Genomic DNA, 17,692 nt, shown 5'->3' with positions numbered 1-17,692 from the left:
TCATGTTTCTAATTATCCAACCACCCACTGATACATGGCACAGTAGTGTCTCTTAAGGTTTTCATTAAAAGCATCTGGGAATATGACAGATTCATTGCATTTCTAACTGAAGTGAATGTGACCTCCTTCATAGCTATGTGATTGTTCTTGATGCAGAAGCCATACTTTAGCAGTGATATGAGACATTACACTGAACAAATGCAGATTACACGTAGTATGAAACGTTCACTCCTTTTCAGATTGCAGTGAAAATCTTTACCGGTGTAACACAGGAAAGTGCCTTAATCACAGCTTTGTTTGCGATGGATATGACGACTGTGGAGATCTGAGTGATGAGCAGAGTTGTGGTAGGTAACAATCTATAATACATTTTGTGTAAATGTGAACAGTCTTGAAGGGGTTGTCTCACTAAAAAGCAGTATTCATAAGCTGAATACTTTTGTAATTGCATGTATCTAAGCATTTAGTATAGCCAGTGATCTATTCAATAAAATGTATCTGTATAGCGCCACCTGCTGTTTGTTCTTTTCTTTATTTTCCTGTCTGTAATTGTCTCTAACTGAGGTGGTCGCACATGCTCAGTTCCATCTTTCAGTTACCACTAGCCATATATACCTTTAGACGCTATAACAGTTACAGTTAAGAGAGCTGCAGCAGTGATAGAGAGAGCTACAGCTGGAAGGATACACCCCCTGAGCTGTGATAGGGAGAGAGCTACAGCTGGAAGGATACACCCCCTGAGCTGTGATAGGGAGAGAGCTACAGCAGGAAGGATACACCCCCTGAGCTGTGATAGGGAGAGAGCTACAGCAGGAAGGATACACCCCCTGAGCTGTGATAGGGAGAGAGCTACAGCAGGAAGGATACACCCCCTGAGCTGTGATAGGGAGAGAGCTACAGCAGGAAGGATACACCCCCTGAGCTGTGAAAGGGAGAGAGCTACAGCAGGAAGGATACACCCCCTAAGCTGCCAGCCTGAAATATTCTAGGAGAACTATTGGAACAATACATGGGGAGATCTCTGGATCCATGTGAGGTTCAGGGCTGGTTCTTGGAAAGAGATTGCCATGTACTATATGATTAATCATGAGATAAACCCTTTAATACATACATAGTTTCCTATGGAACACTAATCAAAAGGGATAAACTTAAAGTGGTTGGCAACCTTTTGGGGAGGGGAGAGAGGGTTGGCAACCAATCTCCTTTTTACCAACCCCACCCCCCTGGACATACCTGCAAACTTACCTGCACTCCACTGCTGGGTCCTAGCTCCTTGATGCCGCTGCCGCTAATCGCTAGCCACATCAGTGGCCTGATCCCCTTGCATCACGTGGCCAATTGACATTGCTGCAGCTGATTCAAAGTGGATGTTGGCAATGGGGGGACCAGAGCTAGGAAGCCAAGGCTGAGGAGTAGAGGAGCAGGAACCCAGCGGTGGGGAGCACGTAAGCTTACTTCCATATGCAGGTCTGCCAAGGAAGTAGGTTGTAAAAATAAGAAAAAGTGGCCAACCTCTTTAATGTGGACCTGTCAGAATACTTGCATTCCCCATAACATAGAAAGGATTGACCATTCCTATAAATGTATGAATAACAGAATTCCACTAAGCAGAATTCTAAGAAAATACTCTGAATTATTTCAGAAAGTATACAATTAGTTTCTAAAACAGCTGACAAGAATATGGTGTCTAGAATAAATATTTATATCCTGCGCAACATCCATCTAGAATTTTTTTAAACTCCACAGTTTTTGGTGCAGTTCTTTTGCAATTTTTTTGATGCAGTGCATTCAAACGGAATGTAAAATCTAAAGGAAAGATGTATATGTCTCCTTCCAGTTGCTTTAGCTCAGACACCTACAACAAAAGTTTTTGCAGGAATGCAATGTGTAAAACCAGCCTTAAACATGGGCGTACACAGATATCATAGGACTCCATACCAAAACTTAGTAATTGGAGTTCAGGCACAGTCACATCTCCCGCCATGATAAGTACGCCAACAGCCTAAATCTTTTAAAGGTAGTCTGTCATGTCATTTTCACCGATATAACTAACAGCTCTGCCCCACAGAAGATTGCAAATGCATTCCAAACATACCTGTGGGTACTTTGTGTCTTTATTCTGTGTCCAAAGTGCTTTTATTCTGCTGGAAAACAGCTCCCAAGGGCCCCACTAGGCAGGGTTTGCTGTTCCAAGTGCCCAAAGCAAACCAGACTTAAGAAGAGAGGAAGGGGGCTGCCTTATCTGCTCATATATTGGGATTGGTAGCAGCTAGAGATATAGGCCTGGTCTTGTTTGAAAGCTGACATTCTATCATTCCATGCTTTCAAACAATACCAGAATCAGAGCACTACACTACATTGGAAGATATAGCTGTTAGAAATCGAGTCAGGAGAAAGCAGTGAAACAATTTCTGCTTTGCTGCATTTCTTATAGAATAGAATTAAGTTTAAGAAACCAAGTAGGATTAAGTGCAATCCTGTTTTTATCCTATTCTATTGTTCACTTCATTTTCCTTTAAAAAATGTTCTAGTTCATCTTTATTGTAATGTCAGTTATTAGCAGATTAATGACTATTTTCATTATGTATTCACGGTTTCTGAGCTGATATCCATCATGCTTGTCGGAGAAGCATTTATTTTATGACTGACTAATAATTCTAATATCCAAATCCTCAGACTGTAACCCTGCACAAAGTTATCGCTGTGGGGATGGACGATGTATCACATTGGGATGGGTGTGCGATGGAGACCACGATTGTGCGGACAAGTCTGATGAAGTCAACTGCTGTAAGATATTTACATTACATAACAGAATTCTTTCCCCTGTGATTCATGTTAGCCTAGTGGGCATGGTTCTGCACATAGTTAGGCTGGTTTCACACTCGCGCTATACATCCAGCAGGCTGGTTCCCGAACAGCCTGCTGGATGTGCAGCGCTAGTGTAAAACTAGCCTTAAGCTATTTTCACACTTGGCTGTTATATAGATAATATTCTATTAATGGCTGGTTTTGCACCAAAAAGCACAAAATATAAAACGCATATAGTATATCAATTTATTCATATTATTACCTTACAAATCGATATATACAAGACCTTAAAAATGCTTTAAAAAATATAATATAAATGGCCAATAAAATGTTTGCTTGTGTAGTCCTTAGATAGGAATAGTATACAGTCACGGTCCCTCTGTAAGTTCGCAGTGCGGAGCTCACGCACTGTCTGGAACAATTTTATATTGCACAGCGATATTACTGTTGTTATTCTCTTGCTATGTATAGTATATTGATTGCTAGGCAGTAGTCTTATTGTTGCTACTTTGTATATTATAATTGCCTCCTCACAACACAGTTCCTTAAAAGGTGTATTCATTCAGTATTTAAATGATGGTTCTCTGCTTACCAGACTCCCGATACGTTGTTTGGTATAGCTGATGTCTATCGATTTGTAAGGTGATAATAGAAAATATATTGATATATGTGTTTTATATGTTGTGCTTTTTGGTGCAAAGCCAGCCATTAATTGAATGTTGTCTATATAACAGCTTAGTGGTATAGCAGGCTCTCTATATAATACTGTTTTATTTATTTTTGTCTGTTTTTACACTTAGGCTCCATTCACACGTCTGTAATAATGGGTCCGCATCCACTCCGCAAATTGCGGAACGGGTGCGGACCCATTCATTCTCTATGGGGACAGAATGGATGCGGACAGCACACAGTGTGCTGTCCGCATCCGCATTTCCGGAGCGTGCCGCCGATCTTCCGGTCCGCGGCTCCGGAAAAAAAGAGAACATGTCCTATTCTTGAAAAATAGATAAATTAAGTTGGACAAGAATAGGCAATTGCGGACAAGAATAGGCAATCCTATGGGGGGTGCCAGCCGGGTGCATTGCGGATCCGCAATGCACTACGGACGTGTGAATGGACCCTTAGATTGTTAATTCAGGTATTGACATCCAGCAGAGGATCTCAATACCAGAATTAAACTGATCTGTTTTAGCACATCAGGACGCATCCGTTCCATTATGATGCAGTTGTTTGAAATAAAAAACTGAAAAAAACGGATCCATCACTAAATACGTGGAAAGTCAATGGGTGATGGATCAGTTTTTTTAGGCTCCTCAAAAAACAGATCCAACATTATTGACTTACATAGTTTTTTTTCTTTTCATTTTATGACTGGACACAAAACGGAATGCTGTTGGAACGGAAGACATCCTGAATGGATCTCTTTCCATTCAGGATGGATGAGGACTACATGGACACATATTTTTTTTTCGGTATTAAGATCCTCTGCCAGATCTCAATACCGGAAAACTACAACGCAAGTGTGAAAGTAGCCTTAGCCATATTTGTGGCACACATTTTTCCAGAATTTTCCCACCTTTTGAGTATAAAATCTTCTCTATAAGATGTATCTAATACTCAATGTGATGCTGACCAGTGACCATCTGTCAAACACAATCATTTGAATGTTTGATCTAGTCATAGCGACCAAACAGATTCCACTTATGGTTTTTCAGAGCTCAGTTTTCCTTTACACTAGTTTTGATAAATATCCCCCTTCATTCCTATTTTTTCTAGATTATCTACTGCAGTTCTTAAAGGGATTCTGTCAGCTAGTTTTAGCCTATAGAGCTGAAGACATGCGCTGCTAGATTGCCGCTAGCACGTCCGCAATACACTTTTTCCATAGCTGTGACTGCTTTTATTCAATAAAAAAACTATTTTATATATATATATGCAAATGAGGTAAGTAAGGAGCCCAAGGGGCTGTTACCAATGTTTCAGGAGCCCAGCCACGCCCGGCATCCTCCAAATCTCCTCCTTGCTCCTCCGATGTCACACAGTTAGAGTTCTGTATGCCAGCACAGGGAAGGAACACTATGCCAGCACATGGAAGGAACACTATGCCGGCACTAGCATGCGGCGTACTATGCGCATGCGCAAGATTACGGCGCTCTAACTGTGTGACGTTGGGGGAGCTAGAAGGAGATTCGGAGTATGCGGGGCCGTACTGGGCTCCTTCACAGTGGGCGTGGCTGGGCTCCTGAAACGGTGGTAATGGCTCCTTACTAGCCTCATTTGCATATATATAAAATTGTTTTTTGGACTGAATTAAAGATGTAGAAATGTAGATTGTGGACGTGCTAGTGGCGATCTAACAGCACATGCACACAGCTCTATAGGCTAAACCAGGCTAAACCTAGCTGACAGAATCCCTTTAAATCTAAGACCCACTATATGTGAGACAGATACCTTAGCAACTGAGCCATAGGCTCAACTACTGTCAATGGGAGGATATTCTCTGTGTGATCAAATTAAGAAATAAAATATCTAATACTCATGTGACTGACCGGTGAAGAGAGTCAGATGTGAACATAATATATCCTTTGAGTTTGTGATGTGAAATCTATGTCCTTGATTCCCCCTTCACTGGCGAGGGATGCATTGTTTTTTGCCAACATTTACACCTGTTTTTAGGTGTAAATGTTCGTAAATTTGTCCCGGCCCCTGTCACACCCCTGCTGCTCCCTCACCACTCCCAAGTGGCAAGAATGGCGTAAAATGCCCGTGCAACAAAATATTGTCACACAGTTGTTTAAAAATTTAAAAACGGGTAAATGACCCCCATTGTCTTCAGAATCTGTTATCAGAGCAATGTGAAGTGCAGATAATATGAGCAGTAGTATATGTGGAAACAGAAAATGAACACCTTACAATCTGATTGCACAGTGTTGTCCAGGTTTGCTCTCCATACTAATTTAAAATTCTCGGTAACAGAATGCAGCAGAAGTTTACAACTGTGAAGTGAACCCTTGAGCACCAGTAGTTGATCAGTGACATGCCTAGTTCTCCTATGCCAGTTGTAAATATTTTGCGCCCAGAGGGTAAACATAATAGATGACTGAAGGGGTCTGTGTTAGGATGCTGTCACAGCCTGCATGTTATCAAAGCAACACACTATAACTACATCTACAACTATTTCTTATTTGATTAGATATTCAGGTAGTAATATATAATAGGCAAATAACCATACTCATGCTTGGGTATTGGGTAGTCACATATGAGAGTTAGGTGTCAGAGTCAGATGTCAGAGTGAATAGTCAAAGTCAGATGTCAGCATCCTAATCAGGTGTCAGCGTCAATTGTTTAAAGTCAGATAATAGCATCAGAGTCAGGTGTCAGTCAGAGTCAAGTGGCTGCATGATCTCAAAGCAACACACTATGACTACATGCAATGATTGCTTATTTGATTATATATTCAGGTAATGATATATAATAGGCAAATAAGCATACACATGCTTGGTTGTTGAGTAATCATATATCAGAGTTACGGCTACGTGTCAAAGTCAGGTATCAGAGTAAGGTGTTAAAGTCAGATGTCAGCATTAAAGTCAGGTGTCAGAGTCAGATATCACAGTCAGAGTCAGATATCACAATCATAGTCAGATATCACAGTCAGATATCACAGTCAGAGTCAAGTGTAGGAGTGAGGTGCCAAAGTCAGATGTCAGGATCGGAGTCAGATTTAAGAGTCAGGTTTCAGAATCAAGGGTCATATGTCAACATCAGAGTCAGGTGTCACAGTGAGGAGTCAGGTAGCGGGGAGAGTACTTTGTCAAAAGCTTACATTATTTTGATATTTGACTATGAGATCTGAGGGTGTCCTAAAATGAACACTGCACAATAGACTTGGATGATTAGATCAACTTTTCAATACACAATACATTGTCATAATGTAATTGTTTATAGGAGAGATACTGGTCCCCTTATGAACATGTACTGTATGAACATTACATTAGAGTCTAATACTAATGAAAATACTAACATATGTTTTGTATGATCCTCAAAAAATCCCCCACTGACACTTGCACATAGGCAAGAAAATGTAAATAAAGCGGACTGGAAACATAAGGTCTGCATTATATAAATCCTGTTTGAATTTGATGAAATTATTCTGTATGTGATCTTATTTCTGTAGCTTGTCATAGTCAAGGTCTCTCTGAGTGCAAAAATGGACAGTGTATTCCTAGTTCCTTCCTCTGTGATGGAGACAATGACTGTAAAGATGGCAGCGATGAAGAAAATTGCACTGAAAATAAGGGTAAGCAGAATAGACAAATCTCATTTTCTGTTTATCTAATGTATAGAACTAATGGAAATGACATTAGTGATATAAAATCTCTATATATACTGAATAAATACTAGAAGTATCGATAAAATGTTGATATAAATTAAAAGATTTCTCTGGGAATGCTTCAAAATGGTCTAAAGCAGCTTGTCCTAGAATGTGAACAAGATTGGTTGCCTCCACTTGCAGAGCTGCCTGGGGAGAAGAGGAAGTAGGTGGGGTCCTCACTACACTGCTGTACAATAGATGATAATGTTGAGATCCTGAGTATGATATGACATCATGGCTGAGCAGCCCGACAGAAAACGTACCAATATGTAGTATATGGAAGTGTCAGAGCGTAATGTGTATGTGTGGGGGCCCCGACCTTCACTCAGCGCCGGACTGAAGTCCGGGGACTCACCAGAGGAAATGATTGTGAGGGCCCACCCTCCATGTATAGAGAACCTTAAGGGCCCAGTTTTGTAAGGAGTCCATTTTGTTAGAGCTTGTGCCCACCAGAGGATCCTCTGGTACTTTGGTGGGCCAGTCTGACACTGCCCTCACCCTCCCTAGGCAGCTCTGCAAGTGGAGACAACAATCCTGCCCACATTCTAGGACAAGTTGCTAGATAAATTGTTCCCAGAAATCCCCTTTAAGTTCAATCAAAGTAACTGATGGCTATAGAAATGCTTATCCAGGTTTCCTATGGACTATAACGCCACCTAAAACTTGAGAAGTCAGGTTTTAGTAGAATTAAGCACAAACTGAAGTGTTGTAGTCAAGGTCCTAGAACTACATTCCCTTTTTTACGGAGGAAACCAACAAATCTATTTCCTTGACTTATAAAATACTGGTTTGGCATGGGCTCTATTTTGATTAGCTAAAATTGTTAAAATGATGACCATATGCAGAAAGCCGGGACCGCAGGGGGATAACTTGTGAGGTCGACGGTGTACCGAGGAATAATAACAGATATTTTTAGGCTGCGCACACGTTACACAGGAGGTGTAGCGCAGATAATGTCGCTGTCCCCAGCGGCAAAACAAAATTACACTGAATGTCACTGATATTTCGGATGTGCTAACGTTATACAGGAGATGTAACACAGGTAATGTCGCTGCCACCAGCAGCAAAAAATTTGACTGAATGTCTGATATTTCAGATACGCAAACGTTATACAGAAGATGTAGCGCAAGTAATGTAACTGTCCGCAGCGGACACAGTCTACGGAAAAAGTGCACTGGATGTCACAGATATTTTTAGGCTGCGCACACATTACACAGGAGATGTAGCGCAGATAATGTCGCTGTCTGCAGTGGCCAAACAATTGCAAGCTATTTAGCGCAGGTTGCGCTAAAAATATATATTGCTGCCAGATACAAATATAGTCCTTAAAAGGACTTTTGGGTCTCTAACAAGTTTTAGCAATGTAGTGCAGGTTGCGCTAAAAATATATATTGCTGCCACACACAATAGTTCTTAAAAGGACTTTTGGGTCTATAACAAGTATAAAAGCTAAAATATTCATATTTTACTCCCTACACTATCTCTCCCTTCTGCTCTCCAGCTCTCCCTGACTGACTGAGCCGAACACGTGTCATGGGGTGCTATATAGCACCCAATGAAGCATTCCGGCCAGCCAATCACTGTAATTCCAGTAGCCAACATGGCTACGGCATTACAGTAAATGGCAGTACTTACCTGCACATTTATTGGCTGCGTAACAGCCAACAAACATGCGGGGAGGAGACTCGAGCACACGCCGTATTCGGCGGAACACCGCGTTGTGCCGAGCATCGCGATGCTCGAGTAAAATTAGTGTTCGGCAGAGCATGCTTGCCCAACACTACTGAGGACATAGATAACGACATTGTGGACTGGATGGTTCACTCCTCCTCACAGTAGGATGATGTTGAGTTCATCTCTGAGTCTGATACTGTACCTTGGAGCCAGGAGGTCACAGTATTCTTCTTGCTTCTCCTCCTTGTGGCCCCAAAGAAACCTTTCTATTGCCTCATCTCTGTCTTCACTGCCCCCTCCTAGCGGGGCACCTTCTTTTTTTCCGGTTTTTCAGGTTCAGCAAAAAATAGGGGATTCCATGCATAACTGTGTTTGAGATAGTGGTAGTAGCAGTGGCATTTGTAGCCATAGCGGTGGTCGTGGTAGGGGCAGTGGTAGCCATAGCAACAATGGCAAATGGGGCAAATACAGAGGAGGGAATCAGGAGGTTTTGCCAAGGATCCCTCAATGACATATCACAGTCTGATAAAAGTAGCAGGGAAGGTGAGGACTATCATGATGATTGTCTGTTGGACAGGACCTGGGAGCCGGAATGAGGTGCTAAAAAATAGTTGACATCTGAGGATGCAGTGTTTTAGCCATGGTGGTGGCAATGTGGGGCAGAGGCAATGTACAGCCAGAACCTCCAAAAAGTGCTTCTAGGGCTAGATCTGCTTCTATTATGGTCAACTCAGGAACTGGTGATGCTGTTAATACTGTGGGTGCAGGCTTAAAATGTTAGACCTAAGCCGAGCTCAGCTGCTGCTAACTCTGTTTGACTATGTCCCATCTGAGAGTTTTTCTCCACAGTGGTATAACAGACAATAGCACTGCCATATGCAAGATCTGCCGAATAAAAATAAGCCATGGGTGTTCAAACAGAAACATAGGCACGGCTCTGTCGCAGCACATGGAGCTGCATCACTTGATCCAGTAGGAAAATAAAGCTGGCCAACAGCAATCGAAACAAGAGAGTCCTCCATCTCCCAGTCTCCCTTCTCACAGTTAGGCTACCTACAAATGCAGTACAGTGTCCTTCTCATCATCATCATCATTAGTTACTGCTTCTTCAGCACAGAATACTCCTATTCATCGTTAAATGTGTGGCCAGGAAACGCCTCTACACGCCAAGCAATCCACTGGTGGTGCAGTCATTTTATTTATAATTATAAAAAAAAATACAAAATGTCAAAAAAAATTGAAGAAAGTAGCACATTTCCAAATTTCAATTTCTCTACTTTTAAAATACTGTATTTTTCGCCCTATAACACGCATTTTTCCCCCCTAAAGTGGGGTGAAAATTACAATGCGTCTTATAGGACGAATACGGGGGAGGTTGAATGGATGGCACTTTGCATGTTGCCGATACATCGCAGGCTGTACTGCATAAGGACATCAGCCTGTGATGTACCGGACATTGATCCTGGCATGTACAGTACCTACTGAGGAAGAGGGTAGAGCCTGGCACTTCTATAGCGGGACATCAACAGCCACAATCCTCCTAGAACCTGTCCCAGCCTCCTGGAGCGGCATACATGCACACCAGACTGCACCCATTTCTATGGGAAAGCCATATTGCTAAATGTAGTGTCGGATTTGAGGTTTTGCTAAAATTTAGTGTCCAATATGAGGTTTTTCTAGAATGTAGTGTTGGATCTGAGGTTTTGCTATAGCACAAACACGATCCTCTTTCTGTGATGTAGGGCTCTTATATTCTATATTGTGTGCACTCAGCAGCATAGCAGTTATTCCCCCATCACAAAAGTGATTAGCTTGCCTGAAAATAAAGGCAGGCAAAAACATATGGTATGTACCAGGCAGCCAGCAAGATTGGGATTAATGTGACTCATTAACCCCAATCTTGCCACTGCCATGTTTTAAACATGAATGGGGGTCACTTATTTTTAATGTCAAGCTGGGCACAAGCTTTTGGAGTGGGCCCCATGTGCCTCACATTAATAGTAAGTGACCTTATGTTCTCAAATAATGGGCAACATGGGGTTAGTATGACTTACAGAATACAGGCCACTTATTATTAATGTGAGGCACATGGAATGATGGAAGTCAAAATTCATAAGACTGTGCCGATAACATTAATAGCAAGTGATTGTTCATGTACCTCATGCTTTAACCCCATGTTGCCCATTATTAACACACCTTTTGTTCAAATTTTTATTTATTTATTATTTGCACCCTCTAAAACCCAGGTGTGTTTTATAGGGCGAAAAATACGGTAGATAGTAATATCTTCAAAAATAGCTATTACTTTACATTTCCCATATGTCTACTTCATGTTTGGATCATTTTGAAAATTTAATGTAATTTTTTTGGGGCTTTAGAAGGCTTAGAAGTTTAGAAGCAAATCTTAAAATTTTAAAGAAAATTTCCAACACCCAATCTTTTAAGGACCAGTTCAGTTATGAAGTCACTTTGTGAGGCTTACATATTAGAAACCACCTATAAATCACCCCATTTTAGAAACTACACCCCTCAAGCTATTAAAAACTGATTTTAAAAACTTTGTTAGACCTTTAGGTGTCCCACGAGAATTAGGGTCCTTTCACGCGTCCATAGAATGGGTCCGGATCCGTTCCGCAAAGTTGCTGAACGAATCCGGACCAATTCATTCTCTATAGGTCCGGAAGAGAGGCAGACAGCACACAGTGTGCTGTCCCCATCTGCATTTCTGGAGCGCCAAACAAAACTCAAAATCTATAACCATGAATCTGGAGTTTACAGAAACACCCCATATGTGCTCAAAAACTGGTGTATGGGTGCACAGCAGCCTTCAGAGTGGAAGGAGCACCATGTGGCTTTTGGAGAATGTATTTAGCTGGAATGGTAATTGGGAGCTATGTCGCATATGAAGACACCATGAGGTGGCTGTACAGTGGAAAATCCCAAAAAGTGACTCCATTTTGGAAACTACACCCCTCAAGGAATCTTTAAAGGTGTGTAGTGAGCACTTTGACCTCAAAGGTGTTTTCTAGAATTAGGAAACACTTGGCAGTGAAAATGAAAAATTTAATTTTTTTCACAAAAAAGTTGCCTTACACCCACATTTTTCACTTTCCCAAAGGCTAACAGGACAAAATGCACCCCACATTTTGTTCCCCATTTCCCTCAACTCCCCATATATGCTTAAGAAATTATGTATGGGCGCACAGCAGGGCTCTAGAGTCAAACAGCAAAATATTGATTTTCCTGACCTGAATTGGCAGACATGGATTTTAGGTGCCATGTCACATGTTAAAAAATTCCTGAGAACCCAATTTTGGAAAGAGCACCCCCGTACGAACATTGTAAGTGGTGGAAAGGGTACTTTTCAGCAAACAGGTGTCTCACAGAAGGCAGAAACACTTGTTAAAAGATTTCAAAGCACACATTTGTGAAAATGAAAAATTTAATAAATGTAGTACAGCGGCTCTGACCTCTTGTATCAGCTAGGTAAGGTGCATGACCCTTACGACCTACCCCTGGTCGAGATACAATGGAACTAGCAAATGAGTGAAATGGTCGGGGGCACCCCACTTCAGATAGTGGAGTGCCCCCTACCATTTCACTCAAAATGAAAAATTAATAGCAGACCCCAATTTTTCACTTTCACAAAGGGTTAAAGGAGTATGTGTGCCCCATTTTCTCCCCATTCAAGAAAAAACCCATATGTGCTTGTAACCTGCTGTATGGGCACACAGCAGGCAAACAGCAAAATATGGATTTTGCTGGCAGGCCTGAATTGGCAGACCTGGATTTGAGGTGCAATGTCGCATTTAAAAGATTACTGAGGTCCCCAGAAATTAAAAACCCCAAGAAGTGACCCCATTTTGGAAAGAGCACCCCCGTACAAACATTTTATGTGGTGGAAATGGTACTTTTGACCTAACAGGTGTTTCACAGAAATGAATATGTAGTGGTTGGTGAAAAGTGGATCTGTAAGTTATGCAGGCTAAATCAGAGATATAAGGTGGTAAAACTACAGGGTACATCATGGATGAAATTAAATTAATACTCCATGGATGAGTGGTAGATTTGAAAACACTCCTGCATGCACAGGCCAGGTTTTTCAGGGCAGGTTTTGCTGTGATAAATGGTGTTTTTCCTTATCCCCCTTTTGTTACACACCCTGCATCTTTTTTGGGTTCTACCCTTCCTTGCTGTTTTGGGGACTTGACCTGAAAAATGTTGCCCGGGTACAACACGGGCACCATGACTTCCTGAAGTACTGGCTTTGAAAAATTGGGGCCTTAATAACCACCTCTTGGAACTGAACTGAAATAGCACGTACGCATTGCACATTGCCATCTGTACAATGTGTACGGCCAGCTTTTTGTACCACACTTTCGTTTTTCGTGTGGCACTGCAGGCAGTGGCGTACCGCCCATAGAGGCAGACCACGCCATTGCTATGGGGCCCGCGGCACTGAGGGGCCCGAAGTGCAGCGAAGGCCCCGCCCACACTATTTGGCCCCGCCCACTCATGACATGCGTGCCGGCTATGCGGCTGGCCGGCTGCTTTTCTTCAGCCAACTCTTCTTCTGCAATCGCCGCCCCCCCCCCCCGGGCCCCATCTGACCTGATCCTGACCTCCTGACCTGATCCTGACAGCCTGCAAGTAGCGCTCGAGTCGCTGGCCAATCAGCACAAAGCAACTCTGTTAAGGCAGCTGCTGATTGGCCAGTGGCGCAAGGGAGGCGGGAGAATCGTTTTGAACTCGGCCGTCGCCAGTGTGCCTGAGCTGAGGAGACGAAGAAGGAAGAACAGAAGCACCTGTGTCCCTGGCCTGAAGTAAGTCAGAACCGTTCGTCCTGCCGTGCTGCCTGCAGTGCCTGGCCCTGGCTGCCTGAGACGAGTGAGACTGAGAGAGAGCAGACTCAGTCAGCACTCAGCAAAGACTAGGTACCGTATGATAATGTTATGTCAGATGTGGATACTCAGATTGTCAGACACTGACAGCGGCAGGCCAGGCAGCAAGAGAGAGGAGGGGTGGGGAGGGGGACAGCCAGGACAGGGTGGGACATGCTTCAATCCCACTCCAGTGAGTCCTGTTGTCCTATGAGCCCCAAAATGCCCATGGGGAGAAGGAAGAAGGCACACTGTCCTGAGATTTATGGGGGGCATTAGAGGTTGGGGGGGCTCATAGAGGACAGTGTGCTTTCCTCCTACACCCACTCCTTCCTAACAACCCCCCACTGGGCATTTTGGAGGGCATTAGGCGGGGTTGGCTGGATATTAACCCCTCTAAGTCCTTGCTGCTAATGCTGAGTGTGCACATAGCCACCAAATGATATTTCACCAACCAGCCAAACCCCCCCCCCCCCCCCCCACACACACAAACATATGTGCACACTCAGCATCAGCAGCAAGGAGTTAAAGGGGTTTGGGGTAAGAAAGAGAAGTGATGACAAAATGGCGCAGGTAGCAAAGGGGTTAAGATGTGGGGGATGACTTATGTCCGGCTTTAGCACAGTGGACAGAGGCAGGAGGAGTGATGTGTATGCGCTCCTGCCCTGCACTCGCTCAGTTGTGTGGCATGCATATTGCGCCCTGTGTCCACTGTCCTGTGCCCACTCTGCTAAAGCCTGGCAAGTGACATGGTCCATCTGTGTCCACTGTCCTGTGCCCACTCTGGCAAGCCTGGGAAGTGACACGCCCATTGTATGAAATTATAAAAAAATATTCCCCATATGGCAAAACAGAAAAGAGTCCAAAAGGCGGATTAGCTGTTTTTAGTCGCTTCCTTTTCCACAATAAATTTAACTAAAAAGTGATCAAAAAGTCATAAACACCCCAGAATGGTATCAATGGAAAGTTCAGATCGCCCCGCAAAATATATATAGTTCCCCCATATAGTTCCGTAGACATAATTACAAAAAAGTTATAGGGGTCCAAATATGGCGACAAAAAAGTAAAACCTTTTTTTCCCCCCTAATTTAGAATTTTTTTTCACTGTCAAAACGCAAACAAACAGAACAAATCCTTATTGGAAAATACATGTACATTTTATATGTTACTGCAACAAAGTTGGTTAATAATAAAATAAAAATGTTTATCCCTAACAGTTTCAGTAGGTCATGTATAAATTTATTTAATGGGGGAGTGGCATGGGAGGAGCCAGGTCAGGCAGTGGGAGGGGCCATGGTGGGTAGTGGGCGGGGTTAGGGGGCCCAATTCAGATTTTTGCTATGGGGCCCAGTGATTTCTATGTACGCCCCTGACTGCAGGGCTTCAGAAGTTGATCAGAAAGATCCACCCCTCCCATGTGCCTTTTGTAGTCCAGGATACAAACTGGTTTGGGGGTAGTAGTTGTGGTACCTCGTACAGGAGCAGGGGAGCTGGTGTTAGTGTGAATGGTGGTCAGTACAAGGACATCCCTCTTGTCCTTCTACTTAACCACCAGCATGTTCTCATGGAGGAGAGCCGTAATTTCACCCATTCTCATTGGTTGCCCTACCAGGGATCTAGGGAGGCCTTTCTGATTTTTGCACACTGTGCCGCAAGCCACAGTACCTCTGGCAGTTAGGAACATGAATAGGGGTATGCTTGTATAACAGTTATCCACATAGAGATGGTAACCCTTATCCAGCAGGGGGTGCAGTAAGTCCCACACGATCTTCCCACTAACTGCTAGGATGGGGGGGCATTCTGGGGGTTCTATCCGGGAATCTTTCCCTTCGTAAATGCAGAACTTGTGGGTGTACCCGGAGCTACTCCCACAGTATATCTTTATAGGGTGTATATCTTTATGCCATACCTTGCCCATTTGTTAGGCAGGTACTGGTGGAATCTAATCCTCCCTTTGAAAAGTGATAGGGACTTATCTACACAGACATTTTTATCTGGGTTGTATGCCTCAGCAAACCTGGTTTTAAAGTGGTCAATGATAGGCCTAACCTTGAACAGACGGTCAAATGTCAGGTCGTTTTGGGGTGGGCACTGTGCATTGTCATTGTAGTGTAGGAATTTCCGAATTAACTCAAATCGTTTCCGGATCATGGTCTTACTGTAAATTGGAATCTGGTAGAAAATGTCCAAACTCCAATATTGTCTAACGTTTGGCTTCTTTACAACGCCCATATGCAGCACGAGTCCCCAAAACTTCATAATCTCTGCTGCACTTACTGGGTTCCAACCTAGGGGTCTAGAGTATGGCGATGTAGGTTTCTGTTCAATGAATTGTTGGGTGTATAAATTGATTTGGGCCACCATTACATTTATAAAATCTTCAAAGAAGAAGATTTAGAAAAAAATCTAGTTCAGTAAAGCCAGCACAGTCTATCTGTATTCCGGAGCTGCCCACAAAATCCGGAATTAGGGGCTTCAGCTGAGTATACTCGTTGGGATGGATGGGCCATTTTTATTTTATTAGGGTGTGACGTGTGAAATGGGTAAACCTGTATTTATTGTGAGGGGTGTGTATGTTGTGTTTTCACACGTGAAGGGGCTTGTAATAAATTTGAAATTACATTTAGAAGAAATAAAAGTAAAAAATAAAGTATTTTCTGTAAAAAAAAAAAAAATTCTGCACAAAAAAAGAACTGAGCAGACGCAATCAGTAATAGACATTACTGATCGGTGCTCAGTGGCTGCAAAATACACGTACGCAGATGGTGCGTTTGTGCAAAATTACACAAAGATAAATAATTTCAGAACTTTTTTCACCTTTTAATGTGACCTATAAACTGTACCACTTAATTGAAAAACAAACTGAAATCATTTAAGTGGAGGGAAGAAAACAAACAAAAAAATAATGTGGTTGCATAAGTGTGCACACCCTCTTATAACTGGGGAGGTAGCTGTGTTCAGAATTAATCAATCACATTCAAAATCATGTTAAATAGGAGTCAGCATACACCTGCCATCTTTTAAAGTGCCTCTGATTAACTCCAAATAAAGTTCAGCTGCTCTAGTTGGTATTTCCTGAAATTTTCTTAGTCGCATCCCACAGCAAAAGCTTTGGTCCACAGAGAGCTTCCAAAGCTTCAGAGGGATCTCATTGTTAAAAGGTATCAGTCAGGAGAAGGGTACAAAAGAATTAGATATACCATGGAACACAGTGAAGACAGTCATCATCAAGTGGAGAAAATATGGCACAACAGTGACATTACCAAGAACTGGACGTCCCTCCAAAATTTATGAAAAGACGAGAAGAAAACTGGTCTGGGAGGGTACCAAGAGGCCTACAGCAACATTAAAAGAGCTGCAGGAATGTCTGGCAAGTACTGGCTGTGTGGTACATGTGACAACAATCTCCCGTATTCTTAATATGTCTGGGCTATGGGAAGAGTGGCAAGACGAAAGCCTTTTCTTACGAAGAAAAACATCCAAGCCAGGCTACATTTTGCAAAAACACATCTGAAGTCTCCCAAATGCATGTGGGAAAAGGTGTTATGGTCTGATGAAACCAAGGTTGAACTTTTTGGCCATAATTCCAAAAGATACTGTATGTTTGGCGCAAAAACAACACTGCACATCACCAAAAGAACACCATACCCAGAGTGAAGCATGGTGGTGGCAGCATCATGCTTTCGGGCTGTTTTTCTTCAGCTGGAACTAGGGCCTTAGTTAAGCTAGAGGGAATTATGAACAGTTCCAAATACCAGTCAATATTGGCACAAAACCTTCAGGCTTCTGTTAGAAAGCTGAACATGAAGAGGAACTTCCTCTTTCAGCATGACAACGACCCAAAGCATACATCCAAATCAACAAAGGAATGGCTTCACCAGAAGAAGATTAAAGTTTTGGAATGGCCCAGCCATAGCCCAGACCTGAATCCGATTGAAAATCTGTGGGGTGATCT

The 17,692-nt window shown here is 42.7% G+C and overlaps 1 protein-coding gene across 1 annotated transcript in view; it reads left to right on the top strand.

The window, feature by feature from the left end:
- Positions 1–17,692, top strand: part of CORIN (corin, serine peptidase) — a 521,382-nt gene that overhangs the window by 311,790 nt on the left and 191,900 nt on the right. Inside the window, exons 7-9 of the mRNA XM_044298842.1 lie at positions 240–347; positions 2,677–2,787; positions 6,986–7,108. Of these exons, the coding sequence (XP_044154777.1) occupies positions 240–347; positions 2,677–2,787; positions 6,986–7,108 (342 nt within the window). The remainder of the gene's footprint in view (positions 1–239; positions 348–2,676; positions 2,788–6,985; positions 7,109–17,692) is intronic.

Source organism: Bufo gargarizans, chromosome 1, assembly GCF_014858855.1.
Source record: "Bufo gargarizans isolate SCDJY-AF-19 chromosome 1, ASM1485885v1, whole genome shotgun sequence".
In the NCBI taxonomy this organism is placed as follows: domain Eukaryota; kingdom Metazoa; phylum Chordata; class Amphibia; order Anura; family Bufonidae; genus Bufo; species Bufo gargarizans.
Note: the sequence above shows the minus strand (reverse complement) of the source record. Positions and strands in the feature narration are given on the sequence as shown.